This window comes from Puma concolor, chromosome C2 (genome assembly GCF_028749965.1).
Source record: "Puma concolor isolate L17-30 chromosome C2, mPumCon1.1.hap2, whole genome shotgun sequence".
Classification (NCBI taxonomy): Eukaryota; Metazoa; Chordata; class Mammalia; order Carnivora; family Felidae; genus Puma; species Puma concolor.
In genome coordinates, this window is record NC_141675.1 from 151,229,005 (window position 1) to 151,242,942 (window position 13,938).

The 13,938-nt window shown below is 44.9% G+C and overlaps 1 protein-coding gene across 3 annotated transcripts in view; it reads left to right on the top strand.

The window, feature by feature from the left end:
- Nucleotides 1-1,733: 1,733 nt before the first annotated feature.
- Nucleotides 1,734-13,938, top strand: part of DOP1B (DOP1 leucine zipper like protein B) — a 97,291-nt gene continuing 85,086 nt past the window's right edge. For 2 of the 3 annotated variants that reach the window (XM_086675941.1, XM_086675942.1), the window contains exon 1: nucleotides 1,735-1,918. In XM_086675941.1, coding sequence (XP_086532067.1) covers nucleotides 1,781-1,918 — 138 coding nt within the window. In that variant the 5' untranslated portion in view covers nucleotides 1,735-1,780. Of the gene's footprint in view, nucleotides 1,919-13,938 lie in introns of all 3 variants that reach the window. The other variant, XR_015240439.1, reaches the window with a different exon arrangement.

The window sequence follows — 13,938 nt, forward strand, 5'->3', positions numbered from 1 at the left end:
TTGTGCAGAAAACATCAAGTCCAGAGGCAGAGTGTCCAGGCTTGACGTGATGCCTTCTTAAAGCCATCTCTGGCCTCAGCTGCTGTGTCTTTCCACTTACCCACAAAAGTTGCACACTGTGGATGGTGGTTTCTTCTTGGTTGCCACACGTGGCTTCACCTCCAACATTAAACCTTTGTCCAGGCAGAAAGAAGGGCAAGAGTGAAGGGCAGGAGGCCCATGCCAGAAGAGTCTACCTCCTTTCAAACCGCCTTCCTGATGGCCCCACCACCAGCTTCTACTGACCGTTCATTGCCTAGAACTATTAATGGCCACCTAGCTGCAAGGGAGGCGGGGAACTGTTAGCACTGCTCCGAGCAAACTTAGCGTTCCCTTAGTATGGAAAAGGGGACAAGGAATTTTAGGGTAGATGCCTGCCATACTTTACATAGATCTTAATCAGATGAAGGCTAAAGAAGGAGGGCAAATCAGAGCCTTAAGGCAGCCTTTTTGAGAAAAATGTCGAAGTAAGGAACTTGGTGACTTTCAACATTTCCATATCTTGTGGAATAGCTTTTTTTTTTTTTTTTTAAGGTTTATTTTAGAGAGAGAGAGAGAGGGAGAGAGAAGATCTGAAGCGGGCTCTGCCCTAACAGCAGTGAGCCCAGTGCGGGGCTTGAACTCACAAACTGGGAGATCGTGACCTGTGCCGAAGTTGGATGCCAAACACAGGCACCCCTGGCATAATATCAGAGTTGTTATTTATTTGAATAAACTGATAGGTTGACCTACAGATTTTTTTTAATGAAGGAAAAAAAAAAGCAAAACTTGACCTAAGCACGCATACATTATAATGTTTAAATGACAGACATTTCCACAAAGTCAAATCAGTGCAGTATTCTGTGTTATTTTTTGTTTCCTTTTGTCGCACTGAGGATAAAAAGAAGAGGAAATGGTTGCCATTGGAGCTGGGATTAGACCATAAAGGTCTCAGGCTTTACACCAGCTGCAGTGGTTCATACATAATGAATGCATCTAGCCACAGGGAAAAATAAAAGAATCCGTCAAAGAATATACAAAGGCAAGGAGAATAAAATGGTGATTGCTTGGGCCCTGGTGTCACCACCCTGCGTCCAGACTCTTCACACTGAGGCATGAAGCTGTCAGGGCAGTGCCTGGTTGGGGAGATGGGTGGGTAATTGGAGCTCAGTGACCAAACAGGCACATGGTGGATTTCTGGCAACACTGGGGTCACATACTGCATTCTTACACCCTTATTGTTTAAACTTTTCTTGTTTTTTCCATCAGATCTTCCTCTAGAATATTTCCAATCCTCTAACATAGTCTAGTCGAAAAGGACTAGATCACTAAAGAGGTTGTTCTGGGTAATACCATTGACCTGCTTTTCCTTAGCCTTTATAAATGCCCTTCAGTGGGAAGGGCCGCCTGCGTTCAGAATTACCAGTGGGCAACAAGATTGGTTTGCCGCTTTGTCAGTTTCACTCCTAGAATTAATTTTGTCAACTCAGGAATCCTAGCATTTTTGCTTCTTTTCTGCTCCGTCCATTTGTCTCCAGAATCCAAGAGGGCCGGAACTGTTTATCTTTTATCTACCACAGTGCCTGGCCCAGAAGCCTTGCTAAATATTTGAATTGGATTGCTGAGTACGTTTGTGCACAGTAGTGTTTGTGGACGCGTGTCCTCTGTAGCTCTGGGCTGGGAACGCTTTGTGTCCTTGGGTAGCTCCCTCATTTATTTCTTAATTCACTTTTAGATCCTTTCTCCACTGTGAGAATGTAAGATGGATCCAGAAGAGCAGGAACTCTTAAATGATTACAGATACAGAAATTACTCTTCAGTGATTGAAAAGGCTTTAAGAAATTTTGAGTCCTCAAGTGAATGGGCGGATCTCATATCTTCACTGGGCAAGCTCAACAAGGTAGGTGGGGTGGAGAGTGGATTGCATGGGGGGGGACACCACTGTCTTTTTATTATTTCAAGAAATTACCTTTTTTAAAAAAAGATCTTTTTTTTTTTTTAACTTTTATTTATTTAAGTAAGCTCTACACTCAATGTGGGGCTTGAACTCAAGACCCAGAGATCAAGAGTTGCCTGTTCTACTGACTAGGCCAGGCAGGGAATTATCTTTTGTTGTTGTTGTTACACAACATGTTGATTATAACAATTAGGAAATACTGATAAGAAAAACTACCCATGTTAGAGAGGGAGGGAGCCAAAGCATAAGAGACTCTTAAAAACTGAGAACAAACTGAGGGTTGATGGGGGGTGGGAGGGAGGGGAGGGTGGGTGATGGGTATTGAGGAAGGCACCTTTTAGGATGAGCACTGGGTGTTGTATGGAAACCAATTTGACAATAAATTTCATATTAAAAAAAAAAAACTACCCATAATTCTGTCACCCAGTTACCTGCTGTTATCCTGGTCAGTATACTTACCACCTTTTTTTTTTTTTTTCCTGATCATAGAATTATACCGTGGATGTAGTCAATGGAATAGCTGAACAGTCTCTTTCTCAACTATATTTACATCTAAACAAGATAAACTATAAAGTTGTCCAATCAGTTATTCAAAGATGAATTATTTTTCAGGTACTACTTAGGATTTTTATGGCTTTTTCTTTTTCGGTCTACTTTTATGGCCATTTTTACTGCAGATTGTCAAATTTTGGTCTTCCATGAGTTACCATCAATATTGAAATCTGCCCAGAGATTGTGAGTGTGTTTGGACTAGGAGAAAAGGGCCAAGTCTAGGAAGAGCAAAACTGGTCACATGCAGGTTTGACCTTGTGTCCTATAGATGGGACCACTGCATGTTCCCATCCTGCCCAGCAGGATGACCTAGTAATACCCAGTGCTTCTACTATAGGTAGAAAATATTCGGGCTTGAAGGTGCCAATCCCGGGCTCCATTGCTGCCTGGCCGAGGCCCCTGGCCAGGATACCTGAGTTTGGAACCCTAGTGCCATGTGGGACTTGAGAGATACCCATACCTACTCTGCAGATCTCCACTCACCAGGTCACACACGCCAGGGTCCTCTAACGAAGGGAAAGAATTGACCTCTGCAGGGAATGCGGGAGGGGTCTGGGGAGGGAGTGAAAAATTCCAGCAGCCTGACCGTGATTACAGTCCAGCTAGCAGTCCAGCACCGACTACCAGAGAGCAGCTGTCGGCCTTCATAGATGCCCGTCAGGCACAGTGGAGGTAGGCAGTCATGACAGGTAGTGGCTGGGAAACGACAAGATCTCTTTCAAGGTATATTTATCACTTGTGAATGCCACGGCTGGTGCTTGCTGGGATAACTAGGTGTAATAAAACAGCAGATAAGAGCTGGAGAGTTCTTTGGCTGTAGAGCTCTGACTCTGGAATGTGCAAGCTAAACACAGTAGTCACTGTCATTCATGAAGGTGGGTCTCCCTTTTAGGGGAAAGAGAGAAGCGCTGGAATGGGATTTAGGCATATTCAGGTTCTTCTAGATGTTTCCATAGTTTAGTGCTTGACTCTCCTGGAATCTAAAAATAGCATACTTATTTTGGGACAGGGTGTGTCCATTATTTTTTGTTGCAGTAAAATTCACATAACCTAGAATTTGTCATTTAACCGTTTTAGAGCTTACAGTTACATGGCTTTTACTACATTCGCTGTGTTGTGCAACCATCACCACTATCTAATTCCAGAAGGTTTATACCACCCCGAGAGGAAACCTTCCCCATCCCCCCCAGCCTCCCCACACAGGCCCCGGCAACCACTAATCTACTTTCTGTGTCTATGGACATTTCATGAAAAATGCACACATACACTGTCCTTCAGTGTCTGGTTTCTTTAACTCAGCCTGTTTTCAGGGTTCATTCATGTTGTAGCGTGTGTCATTGCTTCATTGACTTTTGTGGCTGAATGGATATTCCACATTTTGTATGGATAGACCACATTTTGTGTGTCTGTTCATCTACTGATGGACACTTGTGTTTTTGCCTTTTGGCTCTTATGGATAGTGCTGCTGTGAACATTCATGGACAAATTTTTGTTTCAACATCTGTCTTCATTCCTGTGGGGTATAGAGACCTAGAAGGGGAATTACTGAGTCACGTGGTAATTCTATGTGTAACTTCTTAAGGAACCACCAGACTGTTTTCTGAGGTGGCACCAGTTTACATGGCCACTGGCAATGGTTGAACATTCCGGTTTCTTTGTATCTTCACCAACATTTACTTTTAGATTTTTAAAAAAATTTTGATGATAGCTATCGTAGTGGTGTCTCATTGTGGTTCTGATTTGCATTTTTCTAATGACCAATAATTTGGATGTTTTTTCACGTGCTTATTGGCCATCTGTATACATATAAAATATATATGTATATTTGTTTATTTATTTGAGAAAGAGACATAGGGAGAGAATCCCCAGCAGGCTCCACACCATCAGTGCCGAGTTCAGTGTGGGGCTCAAACAACGAACCATGAGGTTGTGACCTGAGCTGAAACCGAGAGTTGGATGCTCAACCGACTGAGCTGCCTGCTGGTCACCCTTGTATGTCTTCTTTGGAGAAATTTCTGCTCAAAATCTTTGCCCATTTTTTAAAGTGGGTTGTCTTTTTGTTGTTGATGTGTAAGAGTTCTTTACATATTCTGGATACTAGGCCCTTATTGGATATATGGTTTGCAAATATTTTTTTCCCATTCTTATGTTGTCTTTTCACCTTTTTGATGGCATCCTTTATGCAAAAACTTTTTAGTTTCATGTAGTCCAAGCTATCAACTTTTTCTTCTGTTGCTCGTGCTTCTGATGTCATATCTGAGAAACTTGCTGAATCCCAAATCGTGAAGATTTGCCCCTGTATTTTCTTCTGAGAGTTTTACAGTTTTAGATCTTATGTTTAGATCTTTGATCCATCTTGAGTTAATTTTTGTGCATGGTGTGAGGTAAGGCTCCGAGCATATTTTGCATGAGGAAATCCAGTTGTTCTTGCACCATCCGTTGAAGACACTGTTCTTTCCGAGGGCCTTGGAACCCTTGTTGAAAATCAGTTGGCCATAAGTTGGGTTTATGTCTAGACTTCCATTTCTTTTCCATTGACCTGTCTATCCTTATGCCCACACCGCACATTTCGATTACTGAGGCTTTGTAGTAAGCTTTGAAATGGGGAAATGACTTTGTTGCTCTTTGTTGTTCTTTTCACCGTTGTTCTGGCTGTTCTGGATTCCTTGAAATTCCATATGCCTTTTAGGATCAGCTTGTCAGTTTCTGCCAACAAGCCTGGTGGGACTCTGACAGAAATTATATGGACTCAGTAGATCACTTTGGGGAGTGTTGCCATGTGAACAGTATTAAGTCTTTCAGTCCATGAATACAGGATGTCTTTCTGTTTATTCAGGAACATATGCACTTTGAGCTAGGTAAGATAATAAACTTGGTAAGTGCAGTTCTCAGGCCACAAGGTAGTCCGTTAAACAAGCCTTGTTTCAATATGCCTGACAAACTTCCTAAAATGTTTAATCGTTTTAACCCACCTTTTATTATTTTTTTTTTAAGTTTATTTATTTACATGATCTCCATACCCAACCTGGGGCTCAAACTCACGACCTTGGGATCAAGAGTCATTCACTCTTCCAACTGAGCCAGCCAGGCGCCCCTTAACCCACCTTTTAAAATGCAGGTTATCGGTTGGGGCGCCTGGATGGCGCAGTCGGTTAAGCCTCCGACTTCAGCCAGGTCACGATCTCGCGGTCCGTGAGTTCGAGCCCCGCGTCAGGCTCTGGGCTGATGGCTCGGAGCCTGGAGCCTGTTTCCGATGCTGTGTCTCCCTCTCTCTCTGCCCCTCCCCCGTTCATGCTCTGTTTCTCTCTGTCCCAAAAATAAATAAAAAACGTTGAAAAAAAAATTAAAAAAAAATAAATAAATAAAATGCAGGTTATCGAGTACAGATGAACCCTTTTTGGAGGAGCTTTAAAAGCATTGGCTATTCATTCGGTAGCTATGGGAGTCCCTGCAACGTGCTGGTACTGTCCTAGGTGTCAGGGCAGAGCAGAGAACAAAACCAAGACTCTGCCCACACCGGGATCAGGGGAAAGCTGGATGATAAACAAAATATACGGGCAGGTAGATAGTGATGACGGAATGGGAACAGTAAAGAAGGGAGGGGACGGTGAGTGTTGAGGACACGTTGTGATATTAAATGGGGTCTTTAAGGAAGGCTTCGTCGAGAAAGTGCCCTTTGGCTAAGTGTGGAGGCTCTCGTGTGTCTGAGGCCAGTGAGGTCACAAAGCAGGCGAGGGACGGGGAAAGGGTAGTACACAAGGCTATAGAGGTAAGGGGTGGGGAGGGCATCCAGTCTTGTAGGTCCTTTAAAACTGGAGTCTGACAGTGGCCACTGAGTCAGGGACTGCGTGGGGGAGCCCCGGAGGGGAGTTGAGTGAGTAGCGTAGCCCGGCTTAGCCCACTGGAGCCGGCTCCAGTTGCTCTGTGGGGGCTAGAAAATGGGTAGGAGTCAGGCAAGGCAGATAATACTGTGTATCTGGAGATATGCTTGATCTCAAATTAAGAAACTTCTGCAGTATTCGAGCCTGCAAGTGCAGAGAGCTCAAACCCTGGCTGCCTGGCTGCAAAGCCCATGCTCTTGAGCTTCTTTTCAAGTCATTATCTGTATGGCTCACATAAGGGGGCAGTGATAACCTCTTTGCTGTCAGGGGCACTATCTTCATTATCCAGATGAAGTAGGTGCAATGAATTATTAAGACCCATTTTATTGATGAAGGCTAACTAACTTGCCCCATGTCGTACAGCTGCTAAGTGGCGGTTATGGGTTGAATTGCGTCCTCCAAAAAAGATAGGTTCTCGTCTTAACCCCCAGTATCTCAGAGTGTGACCTCATTTGGAGATCTGGCCTTTACAGAGCTAATCGAGTTAAAGTGAAGTCACTAGATTAGGGTGGGCCCTGATGTACTCGGACTACAGTCCTTCTAAAAGGGGGCAATTTGGACTCAGACACAGACATGCACAGAGGGAAGACCCCATATGAAAATGAAGGCAGAGGTCTGGCTGATGCAATTATAAGGCAAGGAACACTGGAGATTGCCAGCAAACTTCCAGAAGCAAGAGGAGCAGTCTGGAGGTATTCTCCCTCACAGCCCCCAAAGGAACCAGCCAGCTGACACCTTGAGCTAGGACTTCTGGCCTCCAGAACTCAGAGACAATCCTCTTCTGTTGTTTAAGCCATCCAATGTGTAGTGCTACGTTACAGCAGCCTTAGCAAAGTAATACAGTGGTAGAACCAAGATAGACCGAACACCTAGGTGTTGGGGATATGGCATTGAACACAAAGTTCATAAGGCTTTGTTGGCAGAAGGCAGACAATGAATAAATATGTGATATCCGGTGCTGAATGCTAAGGAAAAATAAACCAGGGAAGGGAAGTGGGGTAGTGAGGAAGGAGGGTGGGGTGCTCTGATAATGTGACATTTGAGATTTGAGTAGAGGCCTGGATGCAGTGAGCAAGTTGGTGGGGAGACCATCTGGGGTGTGGGACTGTGTCCAAGGTACAGTAGGGGGTGGGTGTGACTGGAGTAGAGAGGTGAGAGGAGATGAGGGAGGAGAGATAGCCAGGGCAGATGACGGGGTTTTGTTCTGCAAGGGAGGAGAAGCCAGGTGACTTCTGCCTCGCCTGCTGGAAGAATCCTTCTGGCTGATGCGTGGGCAGTGAGCCCGAGTGCAGGAGCCTGCTGGGATGGCAGTGGGCAGCTTTTGTGGTCAGATCAGAGTTACTGGAGGTTCAGGAAGTGCTGGATGGAGCAAGCCCCGATCAGTGTTGGCAGCTACCTAACTTCTGGGAGACTCAACAACTGTATTCAGGGAACCTTAGTAGGAGTTGATGTGAATAAGGGATTTAAGGCCGTGGTGGTGGTCAGGCTTCCTGAGCTCATGGGTGTACACAGAGATTCAGTGAGTAGATGGGTGATGAATTAGTAAAAAAAAATCTTCATAATGCAAATGGAAGCAATATTATAGGTTAATAGTAAGGTTAGATCAAGATACTTTTTAATTAAGGTAGGTGATTGCTGGTTATAAAACGTAAACTGTAGACAGAACAGAAGGCTCATCTAGCTCCAGGCTTGGCAAATGAGGAAACTGAGCCCCAAAAGGTCTTGGTTTGTCAGACTATCTTCGCGTTCTAAGTATATCAGGGTTTTTGTTTGTTTGTTTGCCAAACTTACAGTATGATTTTGAGATTTTTATGTAGTAGAAAAAGTTTATCTTTGATTGCTTTCAGGTGTATCAACATGAATAGGGTAGATTTTGCTTAATTGTTTATCTGAGATGCCAGGCCATCATCTTTCACTGATTATTTTTAGATAAATTTTAATTAACAGGCGGCATGTTGAGCTCTTATGAACCCAACCACTTGCCAAGCCTGGATTACGACTTTGATTATTGAAATGAAGGACAGTAGAAATGAATAAACTCTGGGCATTTGAAAATCTTATCACCGAAACATCTTTTTTAAAAACTTCATGATGGTCCTAAATGAAGCACCTTTTTTGTGGCTTTTTTTCGGTACCACTTTGTTTCACAAAATGGCCAGAAAGCAGGTGACACGAATAACGAGAAATAGGAGGTGCTGGGTATTGTGATATGTTTCAGCTTCTCAAGTCTTATCGCTTAATGATGACACCTCCTTGGTAAAGCACAGCCCCCCTGTGGCATCTCAGAATTAGCACTATTTGGGGAAGAACGTGGGCTGGAGATGGGAGACCTGGTGAACCTTTCTGGTCTACACTGAACTGATTAGCCCCAGGACCTCTTTTGCCTGGAAACTCGAGGAGTCTGAGCTGGATCTCGATTTTTTTTTTAAATTTTTTTTTAAATGTTTTTATTTATTTTTGAGACAGAGAGAGACAGAGCATGAGCAGGGGAGAGGCAGAGAGGGAGGGAGACACAGAATCCAAAGCAGGCTCCAGGCTCTGAGCTGTCAGCACAGACCCTGACACATGGCTTGAACTCACAGACTGTGAGATCATGACCTGAGCTGAACCGACTGAGCCACCCAAGCGCCCCTGGATCTCAATTTTTACCCTAGTCCTAGTCAACTACTTTTCTCTGTTAGATCGTGTTAGTTCAGATAAAGCCCCTTTGGTCTGAGGTCTTATGTTAATCAGCTAAGGCTGTCATAGCAAAATCCCACAGGCTGGGTGACTTAACGGAAATTAACTTTCCCGTAGTTCTGGAGGCTAGAAGTCCAAGATCAAGGTGCCGGCCGAGGTGGTTTCTTTTGAGGCCTCTCTCTTTGGCTTGTAGGCAGCCAACTTCTCACTCGGATCTCATGTGGTCTCTCCAGTGTGCATGTCTGTGTCTTGATGTCTTACAAAGACACCAGTCATATTGGACGTTCCCTAGAACTACATTTTGCCGTAGTTATCTTTCTAAAGTCCCTGTCTCCAAATATAGTCATACTGTGAAGTATTAGAGATTAGGGTTTCAACTTATGAATTTTGGGGGATACAATTTAGCCTGTAACAGGGTCTGACAATGAAGTACAGATTGTTTTTCCATGTAAATCAGTTTTTTCAAAAAGCTCATTTCTGATGGCATCCCGGATGGTTTTTCATCACATCCCTTATGGAACAGTAGAGTGTTACTTCCTTAATCTTTTTTTATTGCCCCACAGTGTCGTGAAGAACTTCACTTCTCATATGCATGGTGATTCAATGTGTGCCAAGAACTTCTGAGTCACTCTGGGCCACCTTCCTGGCTGTCTTAGTCTGTGTGAGCTGCTATAACGAAATAACCCCAGACTGGGCTTCTGAACAGCCAGCCTTTCCCAGTTCTGGAGGCTGGGAGTCAAATCTGGGCACCGGCAGATTCAGGGCCTAGTGTGGGCTGCTTCCTGGTTCACAGTGGCGGTCTTGCATCACCTCCTCACCTGGCGGAAGGGGCAGGAGAGCCCTGTGAGGTCCTTTCTCTAAGGGCACTAACCTCATGAGGGCCACCTCCCACAGCCACCCCCACCCCCCGCTAATACCATCGCACTGTGGGACACAAACATTCAGACTGTGACATTAATGATTGGTGTCCCATCTGACTGCACCTCACTAGCCCTGTACCAGTTTTTTCATAAGGGCTTAGTTGTGGGGTGTCTTTTTGGCGGGGGACATTGTCCTTTCCCACGTGTCTCTCTATGTCCTCCTCCCCAGCCTCTTCATGCTTCCAGTGAGATGTGGTTTAATTTTTTTTTTTTTTTTTTTTCAACGTTTATTTATTTTTGGGACAGAGAGAGACAGAGCATGAACGGGGGAGGGGCAGAGAGAGAGGGAGACACAGAATCGGAAACAGGCTCCAGGCTCTGAGCCATCAGCCCAGAGCCCGACGCGGGGCTCGAACTCACGGACCGCGAGATCGTGACCTGGCTGAAGTCGGACGCTCAACCGACTGCGCCACCCAGGCGCCCCCAGTGAGATGTGGTTTAAATCACTGCTCCAGATCCCCTCTAGCCGGTGACCCGGGGTAGGGCCTCAACCCCTCTCAGCCTTCACTGTTTATGACTTGTAGCTCTGGGCCTGTGTGATGCCCGGTTCCTTCTTGTCATCTTACTTTGGGGGTCCCACGTGTTAGAGTGTGGTACCTCAGTTTGGGGCAGATATTGTAGTCATTTTCCAGCAACCTTCTGCTGCTGTGACCCTGGGGGTGGAAGTTGTCAGTTAAGTGTGGTGTCAGGGTCATATTGGAAAGATGTGGCCTGAGTGCCTTCTGGGAGGAGACCAGGTTGAAAGCCTGTCTTTGGCAGGTACTGAATCTTCATGGGTCGGTAAACTAGAACGGGTGGTAAGCACAAGGCCCATTGGCTTCTGGCAACGTGCTGATTGTCTTGACACCAGAACTTCGGTCCTGGAGACATAGCTAGTTAACAGAATGTCAGGCAGAGCTCCTGATCCTAATGTGAGGCAGAGGCTGCGGGGTCCTCTGCTGCTGTTCGGGCCTCCTCCTCTCGGTAGGTGACGCATGGGGCTCAGATGGCATTGTGGCTTCTCACCCTCTCGCAGGTTCTCCAGAAGGGGCTGAGGATCAGCACGGGCGTCGCTGGTTTGGGCTTGTGGTGGCCGCCTCATGTGAGCCTCTCAAACACGTGTCGGCATGAGGCTGGCATGGTCCTTTGGAAAGAAGATTTCTATGCTGAAATCAGGAGGCTGTTATCCTTTCGATAATTTATAGCTAGGGTAGTGTATATGTTTTGCATGTGAGCAGAGGATATTTTTGCTGTTCTTTGAGGTCTGCTGGTGGGGCAGAAATAGTCCAGATTCGGGCAGGTGATTTGTTCCTCCAGCAATCTAATGACAAAAACCCATCTTTGGGGAGGGAGCGGGGAAGCTCATCTAGCAGAATTGAGTTTATGGACAAGGGTAAGAGCTTGTTGTCTGCTCACATTTTATAAATTCTGTCAAGAAAGTTATGAAACTAGAAATTTCCTGTCAGCCATTGTAAGGAAAGTGCTATGAACCGAACTATGTCTCCCCCAACCCCACCAAACTCGTACATTGGAGGCCTAACCCTCAGTGTGACTGTATCTCAAAACACATCTTCAGGAGGTAATTGAGGTTAAATGAAGTCATTCATTAGCGTGGGGCCCTAAGCCAATAGGAAGGTGTCCTTCTGAGAAGAGGGACAGAGCGAGAGATGGCTCTTCCCCATGTGAGCACACAGTGAGAAGGTGCCCTCTACAAACCGGGAGAACCCAGTCAGCCAGCACCTCGATCTGGGACTTCCAGCGTCCAGAGCTGTGAGACATAAGTTTCTGTTGTTTGAGCCCCCTGGTCTGCGGTATCTGTTGCAGCAACTCAAGCAAACTAATGCAGAAGGAATTGAATTAAATGTGGCTATTTTTCAAAAAGGACAACTGATTGAACACGAATACCTGTATTCAAGCTTGTATTTGAGCCAAATGCAGGCATTCCCATTTATTTATCTTTTTTCAAATGGTGTTTTCCTTTTTCCTTTCCTTTTTTTTTTTTTTTTACAGCTTTGTTGGCATGCGATAAACTAGATGTACTTAAAGTGTATAGTTTGATGAGTTTTGACACATGTCTATCCCTGTGAAACCATCCCCACGCGAAGATAATAGGGTGTATTTGTCACCCCCAGAAACTTTCTCATGCCCTTTTGCAGTCTCTCCTTCCCTCCCGTCTCTGCCCCCTTCTCCAGGCAACCACGGATCTGCTTTCTATCACAATAACGCTGGTTTGCATTTTCTAAAATTTCATATAAACAGAATCAAAGGGCATATATTCTTTATTCCCCGGTCTGGTCTCTGTCGCTCGGCAGAACTGTTTTGAGAGTCATCCAGGCTGTTGTGTAGATGGAGAGTTCACTCCTTTTTACTGCTGAGCAGGATGCCATGGGTATGTATCATTTATTTGCCCATTTTCCTATTAATGGACATTTGGGTCGCTTCCAGTGGATATATATTTAACTTTTTTAAAAAACCTGCCAGATCGTTTTCAAGACTGGTCGTGTCATTTTTCACCCACTCGGCAGTGTACGGGAACTCCACATATTCCGTACTCTTGCCAGTGCTTGGTACGGACAGTCCTTAATTTAGCCGTTTTAGTGGGACTACAGTACTGGCTCCTTGTGGCTTTTGCATTTCCCAAAGAACTACTCATTAGACAGTTAGTACACGATCGCTGTAAATTTGTGTTGATCTTCTGGAAGCACAACACAAAGATAACCATAAGAACCTGCACTATTTTATTGTACGTAATAGACAAAAAAGTGAAAGTAGCCCCCCTCGATGGGGGGGGGGGGTTGGGGGTGGCAGGAGTCTAAGTCATGCCACAACAGGATGATGATGGATGTAGCCATCCGGATGAAGTAGTCTTACAGTCACCTGAGCGAAAAATGCTTATGATAACATAAGGGGGCAAAAAAAAAAAAAAAAGGGCTAGTTGACCAGTTCATCTATAGCTCTAGTCTTGTATGTGGGAGAGAAGAAGAGAGAGAGGGAGGTTGTATGGAAGGGGACAAAGTCTGGAAGCCCTTTAGTGTGGGACTGGTTTGCTTCCAGTTTTCCCTGATTCTACATGAAGCTGTAAGGAACATCTCTCCCCACATGTCTGTTTTTGCCAAGGTCCATCAAGGTGGGGGCAGGGGCTGTGTCAATGGGCGGGGAGCTCAGCCTTCAGACACATGAGTCTGTGTTCTGCTCATCCGTGTGTGTTGGTGCCAAAGCTATGCCCTTGAACCACCATGCTATAGAGTGTGTCTGTCTCTGTCTACACCAACCAAACCCCTCTGCTCTTTCGAAATTTTTATACCATTGCCAGGTCATTTTCCTGCAGATGGACTTCGGAGTCATTCGTAAAGTGAAAGGAGTCCTTGAGGGGTTGACTGGTATTAGGTAACAATTGTAGACTATTTGGGGGAAGAGGTGACATCTTTACACAGTTGGCTCTCCCGCGTGGAGATGCAGGCATTCTCTTCATTGATGAGAGAGTATTCACTTTTGTCCCTAAGAACTTAATCATTTTTCTTGCATAAGTCCTTCCTGTTTCCTAAATGTATTAGATATTTTATACGTGTACTTTTGCTGTATGACTGGGTTTATTTCCTACTCTGTGTTTTAACTGGTTGTTGGTAAGTAGGAAGTGATTAACTTGCAGGATTTGAAAACTGGCCATCTTAGTGAATTTATCTCTCACTTATTTTCAGCTAGTTGTTTTGAGTTCTTTAGCTAGACAAGCATACATATGATCAATCAATACTGAATTTGTGTTTTTTCCTATTTTGCTAGTAGCAGTTACTGGAACAATGTTAAATAATGATGACACCTGTGGTATATCAGTTACAGAAATGTCAGCTTCCGTAACAGAGCCGTCCAAAAATCCAGAGCCACCAGTAAGATGGAAGTTTCTTGCTCGTGTACTGGTTCAGCGTGGTGTTCCAGATGGGCAGCTCTCTTCCCC